General features: G+C 37.0%; 1 protein-coding gene and 2 pseudogenes across 16 annotated transcripts in view; all 3 read left to right on the forward strand.

Moving 5' to 3' along the window:
- NRG4 (neuregulin 4) overlaps positions 1-12932 on the forward strand; it is a 105162-nt gene that overhangs the window by 29274 nt on the left and 62956 nt on the right. For 15 of the 16 annotated variants that reach the window (XM_070477623.1, XM_070477634.1, XM_070477636.1 and 12 more), the window contains 2 exons: positions 8948-9013; positions 11521-11614. In XM_070477623.1, coding sequence (XP_070333724.1) covers positions 9004-9013; positions 11521-11614 — 104 coding nt within the window. In that variant the 5' untranslated portion in view covers positions 8948-9003. Of the gene's footprint in view, positions 1-7606; positions 7692-8947; positions 9014-11520; positions 11615-12932 lie in introns of those variants that run through there. The other variant, XM_070477629.1, reaches the window with a different exon arrangement.
- Positions 2418-2964, forward strand: LOC110128988 (surfeit locus protein 1 pseudogene; annotated as a pseudogene).
- Positions 6828-7143, forward strand: LOC110128987 (HIG1 domain family member 1A, mitochondrial pseudogene; annotated as a pseudogene).

Consider the following 12932-nt stretch of genomic DNA (forward strand, 5'->3'; position numbering starts at 1 on the left):
ACTATTTTTCATAGTAGCTGCACCAATTTATTGGAGAAGGAAATGGTAACCCACTCCAGTATTCTTACCTAGAGAATCCCAGGGATTCTCACCAGAGTAGCCTCGTGGGCTGCTGTCCATAGGGTCGCACAGAGTTGGACACAACTGAAGCGACTTAGCATGTATGCATGCATTGGAGAAGGAAATGGCAACCCACTCCAGTATTCTTGCCTGGAGAATCCCAGGGACGGAGGAGCCTGGTGGGCTGCCGTCTATGGGGCTGCACAGAGTCAGACACGACTGAAGCGACTTAGCATCAGCAGCACCACCACCAATTTATATTCTTACCAAAAGTGTAGGACAGTTACCTTTCCTCCACACCCTCTCCAGCATTTATTATTTGTAGACTTTTTAATGATGGCCATTCTGACCAGTGTAAGGTGATATCTTATTGTGGTTTTGACTTGCATTTCTCTAATAATTAGTGATGTTGAACTTCTTTTCATGTGGTGTTTGCCATCTGTATGTTCTCTTTGGAGAAATGTCTCTTTAGGTCTTGTGCCAATCTTTTTAACTTTTTTTTTTCTTTTCTTTCTTTCTTTTTTTTTTTTTTTTTTACTATCGAGCTCTATGAGCTATTTGTGTATTTTGGAAATTAATCCCTGTTGGTTGCATCATTTACAAATATTTTCTCCCATTCTATAGATTGTCTTTTCATTTTGTTTATGGTTTCCTTTGCTATGCAAAAGATTTTAAGTTTAATTAGGTCTCATTTGTTTACTTTTGTTTTTGTTTTCATTACTCAAGGAGGTAGATCCAAAAAAATAATTGCTTCAATTTATATCAAAGAATGTCCTGACTGTGTTTTCATCTAGGAGTTTTATAGTGTCCAGTCTTACATTTAGGTCTTTGATCCATTTTGAGTTTATTTTTGCATATGGTTTTAGTGAAATCACTTATATATGGAATCTAAAAACATGAGGATTTCACTGGTGGTACAGTGGATGAGAGTCTGCCTGCCAATGTAGGGGACACGGGTTTGATCCCTAGTCTGGGAGGTTTTCACATGCTGCAGAGTGCTAAGCCTGTGCCCCAGAGCTACTGAGCCTTTGCTCTGTGGCCTGTATGCTGCAACCCATGTGCCTAGAGCCCATGCTCTGAAACGAGAGAAGTGACTGCAATGAGAAGCCCGCACACTACAGCTAGAGAGTAGAGCCCCCTGCTCTCCACAGCTAGAGAAAGGCCATGTGCAGTAATGAAGACCCAGTGCAACCAAAAATGAAATAAATAAATAAAAATTATTAAAATAATCCAACTATTTAAAAAATGATACAAATGAACTTATTTACGAAACAGAAATAGACTTCACAGACATAGAAAACAAGCTTATGGTTACCAAAGGGGAAAAGCGGAAGGATAAATTTGGAATTTGGGATTAACAAATACAAACTACTATATATAAATAAATAACAAGGACCTACTATATAACACAGGGAACTGTATTCAGTAGTTTATAATAACCTATAATGGAAAAAATTTTAAAAAGAATAGAGACATGTGTAGCCGAATCACTTTCCTGTATATCTGGAACACTGTAAATCACCTATACTTCAGTAAAAAAAAAAAAAAAAGTAAAAAAAAAAGCAGTAGTTATTATTGTTATGCTGAATTTGGTAGTAGCTCCAGATTTGAGCAAGAGATAGAGTTTTGGAAGGGATGTCTAACAATGGAAGAAGACTACATGCAATAAATAGTACGATTAAGAAACTTGAGTATTTGAGAGCTGGGGCTGCAGGCCTCGGGGCTGGGGCTGTGTGGAGTGGGCACCAGGCCAACCGCCAGGAGGAGCATCCTTGAGGTAGCCCTGGGCCCAGGTGAGGGCTCATCCAGGTGTGCCCTATCCACCTGGGAAAAACTGCTCTGTCCCTGCCTTCACTTGGCCCAGGAGGGTGGGTGGGTAGGGGCATTGCAATATGCTCTGGGGCTGCTGGCTGAGCCTCTGAATCAGGCCATCAGGCACTGGTTGCATGCCTACTCAGATGAGAATTCTGTCCTCGTGACAGCCCCGAGACTGACTCCTCCTGCACTCCTGGGTTACACGCTTGACTGTCGACATGCAGTAACTTCCTGTGCCTCCTTGGGCTAATGCGGAGCCAACCCCAAACTGAAAGCCAGGGGCCTGGGATCCTAAAGGAAAGCATAACTAATCACCAGTTTGCATGTTCCTCCCAAGGACTGGCCTCGAGGCCCAGCAGGTGTGGCAGCTCTTAAGCCAAAGCATCTGCCACAGAAACAGAAGACGGCTCCTTTCTCTAGTGGTTTCTGCTTCTCATTCCTGTTACTACCTTCGGTCCAGGGACATGAAGTGGAAGCTAAAGTTGATGGCAGAGCTAGAGTCTAGAGTGATTACCAAGCCCATTCCTCTGCCAGCAGATCCAATGGAACCGGAACGTCTGGAGTACAGGCCAGTGAAGGTCAGGAGGCACCTTGACCTCCAAGTTGCTGTACACGATGTCTCGGACCATGGTGGACCGTGCCCGGGAGGCTGGCCTACTGGCTTCCTTTGTTTACTGGTGCCTGCCCTGTCACTCCCTTTCACTGTGCTGACCTGGGAATTACCATTCTGCTAAACAGGGTGTTTGTGCCCAGGAAGAAAGTGAATCCTGAAACATGGTATAAAGTTCAGATTGAGGGAAAAGTGGGCCTAGTTGTGATGCTGAGGCTGACAGAAACCAGGAAGTCCTTTGTCTCCAAGAATAATCCAGACAGAACCACTGGCATTACCAGGACCTGGAGACCATGGCCAGGCTCCCAGGTACAGACCCCATTCACTGATGCTGACTTCCAGAGCACAGTTCTTGAAAGAGCCATTGGAGAATGACCAGGGTCACTCAGGACTGAGCACCAGCAGTGCACTGGTGCAGACTCTCTGCAGTCACGTACCTGTGGTTTAAGAAATTCCTACCTTGGACTCCTGGTGTGTGAAGGATTAGATGATGTAGCCCTGTCCCTGAATTATTAGGAAGTCACAGAGTAAACATTTCAATAGATTTGATTTTATGCTGGATCATGTGCTATTGGTATAAATAAATCCCTATACTACTAGAAAAGCAGCTGAATATTTGAGATGTTATGATAAAGCACAGTATTCTTCAGTTGTCCCTCCCGCCCACCAAAAAGAAGGCAACTCTCAAGCTCTCAAGCTGTGTAAGAAAAGTAAGGTACAAATAAAACACATATTCAAATGCAGCATGATTTTAATCAATCTGGAGTTGAAGAGAATCTATTTTATCTTGCTGTTGGGAATATTACCTTATGAATAGCCCAAGTATTGTGGCCTTGAAACAAGAGAAGGAAATATTCACACAGCATGGATCTGCTGTGACTACTATTTATAGTAATATTGATAAAACTGTAGTTTATTGGTTTTCAACTTTTACATCTAGAGGCAAAGTTATGAAACACTTTGTTAGGGTCACAGATGAGAATGTAAATGTTAAAATCCTTCATGATGTAGGAGTCAAGATAAAGCTACCAAGGCAGAAAGAGGAAGAGGGGAGAGAAAAGTTGGAAGCCAAGTTAGCTGTAAAGTTAAGAAGTCAGTCTGTGAATTGACTCAAGTTCATTAATGAGGACATAGAAGTATGAGTATGTTATTTAAAATTGCGATGTAACCAAAAGAAGAAATAGAGACAGTGTAACTTATCAAAGATTCAAATCAAAGAGGTAGAGGGTGGTGTAAGACAGCTGAAGCCTCATCTTCCATTGCTGGGGGTTAGATGTTGACTAAAGTGCTAAATTTAGAAATAGAGGGGATACGCGTTTTGAATTGTGGAAGAAGAGCTTGCCATTGGTCATGTTTGTTCTTGTTTCTCTGATAATTTCTTAACAGGCTCCTTTTTCAAACATTAAATGTTGGTATTTTTCAGGGATCAGTCCATAGCCTCTGTCTCACCCAACACATGCACACTGTGAGCTAGTTCACTAGCATAAATGACTTCAGGAACTGCCTGTATCTCTAAGTTGATTGTTATCCTGCATGTAAGATTTGCATTTTCAGGTAATTCCTTCTTTATGTCCCAGTAGCATTTTAAATTTAACATGTCCAAATAGAAATCATTATCTTACCCATGAACTCTGTTTCAGTATTCCTTTTTTAACAGCTTTATTGAAACATAATTTATATACCATAAAATTCACCTCTTTTTTAGCCTGATCAATGATGCTTATCAAATTTGCAACTGCCTCAACAATCCAATTGTAGAATATTTCCATCATTCTAAAAAGATCCTTTATGTTCATTTGTATCATTTCCTTTTCCCAGCCCCAGTCCCAAGTAATTATTAATCTATTCCTATCTCTTTTGATTTGCCTTTTCTAAAGATTTCACATAAATGGAATCATATAGTATGTGTTTTTGTGACTGGCTTCTTTCACTTAGTGTGTTTTTGAAATTCATGTACCAACACTCCATTCCTTTTTACTGCTGAATAGTATTCCATTGTGTGTCTGTGCCACATTTTATTTATCTGTTTATCAGTTGATGGACATTTGAGTTGTTTTCTAGTTTGGGGCATTATGAATAATGTTCTAAATGTTATGGTCTTGTCTTTGTGTGAATCCATATTTACATACCTCTTGGATTCATTTATGACAAATTTGGGCTTCTTAGGTGGCACTAGTGCTAAAGCACTTGCCTGCCAATGCAGGAGATGTAAGAGACCCAGGTTCAGTCTCTGAGTTGGGAAGATTCCCTGGAGGAGGGCATGGCAACCCACTCCATTATTCTTGCCTGGAGAATCCCATGGACAGAGGAGCCTGGTGGGCTACAGGCCATGGGGTCATACAGAGTTGGACACAACTGAAGCAACTTAGTATGCACGCATGGAAAATTTATATTTTAACCTTTGAAGAAGCTATAAAATTATTTTCTAAAATGACTGTACCATTTTATAGTCCCACTAGCAATGTATGAGTGATCTAGTTTCTCTTTGTTATTGTTTGCCATTTTTATTATAGACCTTCTAGTAAGGTGTGAAATGGTGCCTCATTGTAGATTTTAAGAAGTATTTTTGTTTGTTTATTTTTGGCTGTTGTGGCATGTGGGATCTTTTGTTGCAGCAGAGGGGCTTCTCTCTAGTTGGGACGTGTGCCGGCTCTGGAGTGCATGGGCTGTGTAGTTGCCACACGCAGGCTTGGTTGCTTCCTGACATGTGGGGTCTTAGTTCCCTAACTGGTGATTGAACCTTTGTCCACTGCATTAGAATACAGGTTCTTATCAACTGGACCACCAGAGAGGTCCCATCTCTTTGTGGTTTTCATATACGTTTCCCTAATGGGTGCTTGCCTGGAGGATGGCATGACAACCCACTCCAGTATTCTTGCCTGGAGAATCCCCATGGACAGAGGAGCCTGGCAGGCTGCCGTCCATGGGGTCGAAAAGAGTGGGACATGACTGAGCACATCACAATGTGTACTTGAAGGTTAGCCTTGATTTTTCTTTTTGTACCCTGCTCTCCCATTCTGTGAGTGTACTGATTTAGTATATCTGTAATTCTCTCATTTATGCTCATTCCCATTACTTTATTTCTTCACTATTTTTGATTATTAAAATGGCCTCCAAGTGGTTTTCTCTGGTAGCAGTTCCTCTGTAGATTGCAGTCTATTTTCTACACCATTATCAAAATGAATTTTCTAAAATGTAGGTGTGGTCATGCCCCCTCTTTGCTAATAAAAACCTTTCCAAGAAGCCTCATTGCCCTTTAGATAAAGTCCACTGTCTGAACCCTCCTTATTTTACAAGGCTTGTTCTTGCCATTCCTTCCCTCACCATCCTCTCCTCTTATAAAACCACATACACATCCTGAACACATCATGACCTGTAATCTATCTGCTGTTATCTGAATACTTTAGGATTTTCTTTCTTCTGTGCCTTTGAACATGCTGTTACCTCTATCGGAAAACAATAAACTCTTACTCATTCTTCAAGGCTCAGCACAAATAAAGCTCCCTCAGAATCTTTCTCTGATACTCCTTAATAGTTAAGGTTTGTTTCTGTGTGTGTTAATATAGTGACATAAATAGGTGTCTGTGAAAATATATTAAGTTGAATTGCATTGTCAGCCTAAAACATTTTTGTAATTACTTGCTATTGTTTATGTTTCAAACTGAACATGGTATTGTATGTACGCTGTATTGTAACTGTTACCTTCTTTTAATTTTCTCAGTACTTCAAAGCATTATTTATGTAAATGTTATATATTTTGTAAGGATATTCCTTTTTTAAAAAACCCTATGGAAATGGAATATTACTCAGCTATTAAAAAGAGCACATTTGAGTCAGTTCTAATAAGATGGATGAAACTGGAGCCTATTATACAGAGTGAAGTAAGTCAGAAAGAAAAACACCAGTACAGTATATTAATGCATATATATGGAATTTAGAAAGATGGTAACACTGACCCTATTTATGAGACAACAGAAGAGACACAGATAAAAAGAACAGACTTTTGGACTCTGTGGGAGAAGGTGAGGGTGGGATGATTTGAGAGAATAGCATTGAAACATGAATATTGCCATATTTGAGATAGATGACCAGTCCAAGTTTGATGCATGAAACAGGGCACTCAAAACCAGTACACTGGGACAACCCAGAGGGATGGGATGAGGAGGGAGGTGGGACTGGGGGACACATGTACACCTGTGACTGATTCATGTCAATGTATGGCAAAAAACCACCACAATATTGTAAAAGTAATTAGCCTCCAATTAAAATAAACTAATTAATTTTAAAAAATCCATGGAGGGCGGGTGCAGGAGTGGGGTCAGAAGCTGGTAAGAACCTGAAACGTCTTGTAGTTGTCTGAAGATTCTTCAATCACTATGTCAAGTGACACAGATGTTTCTCTTTCTTCATATGATGAAGATCGGGGATCTAAACTTATCCAAAAAGCTAGAGAGGCACCATTTGTCCCCATTGGAATGGCAGGTTTTGCAGCAGTTGTTGCATATGGATTATATAGATTGAAGAGCAGGGGAAGTACTAAAATGTCTGTTCACCTGCTCCACATGCGTGTGGCAGCCCAAGGCTTTGTTGTGGGAGCAATGACTCTTGGTATGGGCTGTTACCTATATGAAGAATTCTGGGCAAAACCTAAATCTTAGAAGGGAGATGCCGTCTTGGTCTTGTTGGTGGTGCTTGCTTTAGTTAGACATCTCATATTGATGTTATATGTTTATGCTAAAAATAAACTGTTTGAGTCAGACCAAAAAAAAATCCGTGAAATACTTGTCCACTAACTCCGTGTTAAAATTCCTTTTCTTCACAAAATTATACACCATGATGGAATTATTCAGCCATACAAAGATAAGTTAGGAGCCAAATGAATATGGTTTAATCACTTGAAAATATTGGAAAGTGATTTGAGAAGGCAGCTTAGAACAACTTCTTTTCTAAATAAAATTCTGCTCCATTTTAAACTCTGAACATGTGGACTGAAAGGGCTGGTTCCCTTGGCTGGTACCTGACCTCTGTGCACACCTTGGTCTTTCTCAACTGCACCCACACTGTGCACTGCAGCTATATAAATCAGATTTTTGACGGATTATAAAGGGCAAGGCACAGCTGCTGCAGACTGCATTATTCAAAAACTTTTGAAATGCTGCCTGTCCAACAAAATTTATTGTTTGTATGAATGTAAATTTCTATTGAGGTAAGCCTGTTTCTTTAGAAAAAGAAACTCATACAATGAACCAGTGATTATTTCAAATTAAATAGGCTTAATTTCTATCTTTCTCTCTCTCACTGCTTGTCTAAGAGTGACTTGCTTTGAGAGAAGATCTTGCTTATTACACCTATGTTAATAGGAAGTTGTTGACTGAGATTTCTGTTACAAAAGTCTTTTTCCTTAAGTCAGGAGTAAGTCTCTTTTATAAAATGAAAATGAGAGCATATAATCATAATGTAAGTATAAATCTATCATCTTTTCAAATGTCTTTTGGAATTCCTTTGTTTCTGTTATAGCAGATAACTTAATACATAGCTCCTTTGTTTTGTCAGATGCTAGACATTTTTCAAAAGAAAGGTACATGTAGATTGGTAAATGTAATATGTAATCTACAGTAAATTTAAAAGTACTTTTATAAAAATTTTTAAAGTTCTGTAGAAATGCAAACCTTTTGGTCATTTTTAATAAACTTAAAAATTGAAACTTGTTCTTTTGAAAAGTCAAATTAGAAATAGGCTTTATGAGAAAGTTAAAATGTCAATTTCAAGTCATTCATTTTTGCTTATAGACTAGTATTTTTCATATAGAATCTCATATGATATACTACTAAATTAACAATGTTTATTGGTCTTCCCTGATAGCTCAGTAGGTAAAAAATCCACCTGCAATGCAGGAGACTCCTGTTCGATTCTTGGGTTGGGAAGATCTGCTGGAGAAGGGATAGGCTACCCACTCCAGTATTCTTGGGCTTCCCTTATGGTTCAACCGGTAAAGATACTGTCTGCAATGCAGGAGACCTGGGTTTGATCCCAGGGTTGGGAAGATCCCCTGGTGGAGGACATGGCCCACTCCAGTAATCTCACCTGGAGAATTGCATGGACTGTATAGTCCATGGGGTCACAAAGAATCGGACACGACTGAGCGACTTTCACTTTCATTAAAAGTAAAACATTAGACTTTTCTTCAGAGAGAGATTTAAGATTGCATTATATTACTTAGGCAGTGATTTGTATCTAGTGCATTTATACTGTTTATTGATCTTTTAGTTTTACCTGTTCATATTTTTTTACTGATATATATGATAAGTATCTAAAACTATAGATGCTCTAACCAAAGAATTTTGTCCCTAGCTTATAAATGCTTAATTATTTTCATCATTTAAAAGAATATTATTGTTACAATATTTGAAATTTTGTAATGCTATCAAAAGAGGATAATTTTTCCTGAATTATTAATTTTAGGTGCTGTTTTTCAACCCTAAACTTTGTACCAAGAATGAAACTATTTAGAAGTTAAGATGACAACAGGTAATTTCTTGTAAGTTTATACTTTTGTCAACGTGGGTCAAAAAATTTATACCATAGAAATATAAACAAAAAAGAAACTTATATCAATACAAGACTGTATTTTTCCCACCTACAATTATCCTAGAAATATGAAATACCTTGGTTTTAAAAGACCTTGCTTTATAACATGGAACTATTTTATTTAGACCTACATTTTATCACATTTTACAGACTAATTCTGGTGTACTCTAAATCTGCTATCAACTTTACAAATAAGTAAATGAAATCAGAATACAAATAGATTCAGAGATAGTGATTCAGGTTAGATGAGTATTCCTTACTGATAAAATCCCAGATGTTGAGTCATAACTGGTTGTGATCCTATTAAAAACAAGGACATTAATTTCAGCTACAGGAAGCATTCTGTGATAAAGTTGACACTCCACCCTCAATGGAAAACCGCATATGATGATGTCCATAATTCTAACATAATGTAATGTCAACTGGGATTTTGTCAGCCAAATTATTCCTGGAAAATTTTAAGAATTATCTTATAAAAAGTTGTTTTGAAAAAAAGAAAAAGTTGTTTTGTTGTAAAGAAGCATCAGTTCAGTTCAGTCGCTCAGTCGTGTCCAACTCTTTGTGACCCATGGACTGTAGCACGCCACGCTTCCCTGTCCATCACCAACTCCCAGAGTTTGCTCAAACTCATGTCCATTGCATCGGTGATGCCATCCAACCATCTCATCCTCTGTCGTCGCCTTCTCCTCCCGCCTTCAATCTTTCCCAGCATCAAGGTCTTTTCCAATAAGTCAGTTCTTCATATCATGTTGCCAAAGTATTGGAGCTTCAGCATCAGTCCTTCCAATGAATATTCAGGACTGATTTCCTTTAGTAAAGAAGCATAACATTGTGTGAAAAAGAAAAAAATTAGAAGATTAGTTCTGGTTGGTTTACTTTCCTTTCTTCCACTTAAATTCTTTGTAAGTTCTGTTTTCCTCTTTACATTTTTATATTTTTATAATTGTAATGTAAGGGTGAATCAATTTAAAATAAAAGCAAAGTTCAAATTCTGACAGTAAAGACATCTGGTTTGATAGTAATTATATCTTAAGGGTATTAATATCTTAGTGGCAAATAAATTCTAAATAACTTTTTTAAAACTAGTATGCTATTTTTTAAAATGCCAAATTGGAACAATGCCATTTTCTTCTTCACATAAGATTCTACATCACTTTCTGCACAGAAATGATCAGGAACCAACAAAGTTCAATTTTAAAGCAATGTATTAAATAATTCCCCCTTCAGGATCAAAAGATAAAGCATTCAGCAATTGACTTTTCTAATCATAAATAGTAGTCTATAGTAGTATAACTCAATGAGTAATTATAAAGACATATTTAAAGTATATAGTATATATAACTTATTATACACATAACATTATAACTTCTCCTATGTTTGTTTCTAAATTTTTCTGTCTAATGGTTTTGGGGGAATTTTTTTCTAAGAGTGAGTGAGGAGCTTTAGTCTGGAAGGGAGGGATAGGTACCAAGAGAAAAAGGGAAGGCAGAGAAAGATGCATAATGGAAAGGTCAAAGATGAGGAAGGAAGAAAGGAGGGAGAAAGAAGAGAGAAAGGAAGAGAGATACAGAGATTTATTTTTTTAATATTCCAAAAATGTTTGCTGTATCCCATATGATGGTATTACTGTTTTCAGTTTTATTGAGGACTTTAAATATGTCTGTCTAGTTACTAGCTATTACCTAAAGTCCCCTTGCAAATCAAAACCTATTAAGATATTTTTGTTTTTTTGATGTTAAAATTGTCATATATAGAAATACTTAAAGATGATTTTGAACATCAGAATTTATTTAATAATCTAAAATTTTTTCCCACAGCAATTTCAGACTTTAATGTATCTGAGACCTTAAAGGAAAGATAGGAATCTAAATATACTATTGGGACAGAACTGTAAGCAGAGCTGTACTGGATGAGAAAAGCCACTATTTATTTTAAGATACTGGTCTTCTCCTTTTAATCTACTATATTGTTCAGTTGCTAAGCTGTGTCCACCTCTTCCCTGAACCCATGGACTGTAGCCCACCCAGCTTTTCTGCCCATGGAATTTCCCAGGCAACAATACTGGAGTGGGTTGCCATTTTTTTTTTCGCCAGGGGATCTTCCCAACTCAGGGATCAGACCCGTGACTTCTATGTTGGCAGATGGATTCTTCACCACTGAGCCACCAGGGAAGCCCTTAATATATTAGAGACTGTCCCTATTTCTGCAATACAGTTTTTAACTCTATTGTAATTAATGGCCATATCCTTAAGACAGATTAGTTTCTTTCCCTCAAAGAGATAGAAGTCCCTGCTTATCAAATAAGGAATGAGACTAAGTCCTTCATTTTAATAAACAGTTTTTTATTCTAATTTTTAGAATTACTACTTCAGTCTAAGATACTTAGTCCTTTTCCTTATTTTACTAGAAAAACTATAATTTGTCTTTTATTTGTGTATATGTTTTAGATCACGAAGAGCCCTGTGGTCCTAGTCACAGGTCATTCTGCCTGAATGGAGGACTTTGTTATGTGATACCTACTATTCCCAGCCCGTTTTGTAGGTGAGTAAAATGGACTGGGGAGAGGGTAATTTTATTTTTCATTATCTACTCACTTCTTTAAGAAGTGATAAATATTGAATAAAGAGTGAGATGAAAAAGGGTGAGGAACACTTTATATTTATATAGAAAAGAATTATGGTTTTAAAAAACAAAGCAAAGTGGCAAATCATCCCAAAAGCATTTATTTTGAAAATTGTAGTGGTAGTTTCAAGTCTATTAGTATTTTTTTTTTATATTAGTATTTTTTAATAATCCATTTTAGTAAACTCTTTACAATTTTAGCAAATTAGGGAAGACAGCCTATACTTAGTATTCTGGCAAAACAGCTAGAGAATTCACTAATGTAAGAAAACATACCATGCAATATTTTGCTTTGATTTAAAATATATAAATTCATGATAACTGTGTTGGTACCAAGACTTCATTTGATATATTAAAATGAAGAGTTAAGTTTTTCTAATGGTAGGAGCAAATTTTGAAAAGAAAGGGTCTTAGCTTTTATTGTTTTAAAAGAATATGATTCAAAAAGTAAATAAATAAAAGAATATGATTCACTTTGGGAGTATAGTTATAGCCAGTGATTAATAAAAGGCTTGAAAAGAGTACTTGTATAGCTGAATTCATGTGAGTTTGGATGAATAGGATTAAAGGGGGGTATAATAAATCTCTTTTAATATGTGAACAAACAACATAGTACTACCAGCAATGTTCATAGATTTTAGCAGAGCTGACATCCAAAGCTATTTTGTAGCATGTGTGTCAGTTACTCTGTTTTTGTTATTTAACTGAAATGAGAAATATTTTTAAATAAAGGAATAGGAAAATGCAATTTTCAGAAAAAGAGAAGGATGTTGGGATTTAGTGTGGAGGAGGAGAGACAGAGAAATAACCTTATAATTATCTCAGGAAGTTTTTAGAAGTTTTCATGGAAGGAATAGTGACTGACTATTTTTAAAAATAGGTATTTTTTTCCTCTTAGGTGAAAAAAGAAGGGCATAGAGGAGCAAATTAGCAATTATTTCTCACCTTCCAGATGCTTCACATTAGATTATATTTTAAATCCATTTACTGAAATATAATTTATGTATGATAAACAACATTCATGTTGAATGAATTTTGACTAATGTTTATACCTGTGAAACCACCAGCACCACAAAATATGGACTATTTCCATTATCTCCTCGAATTTCTTTACTGACCATTTTCTTTATTTACATTTCCATGTTTCATTCTCAGAAAAACCTTAGAAAAAAGGTGGAGAGGAGACCTAAGGAAATAGAAAAAGGAGGAGAAAATGAAAAATTAACTGACTGTATAC

The sequence above is a fragment of the Odocoileus virginianus genome, chromosome 16, assembly GCF_023699985.2.
Source record: "Odocoileus virginianus isolate 20LAN1187 ecotype Illinois chromosome 16, Ovbor_1.2, whole genome shotgun sequence".
NCBI lineage: Eukaryota > Metazoa > Chordata > Mammalia > Artiodactyla > Cervidae > Odocoileus > Odocoileus virginianus.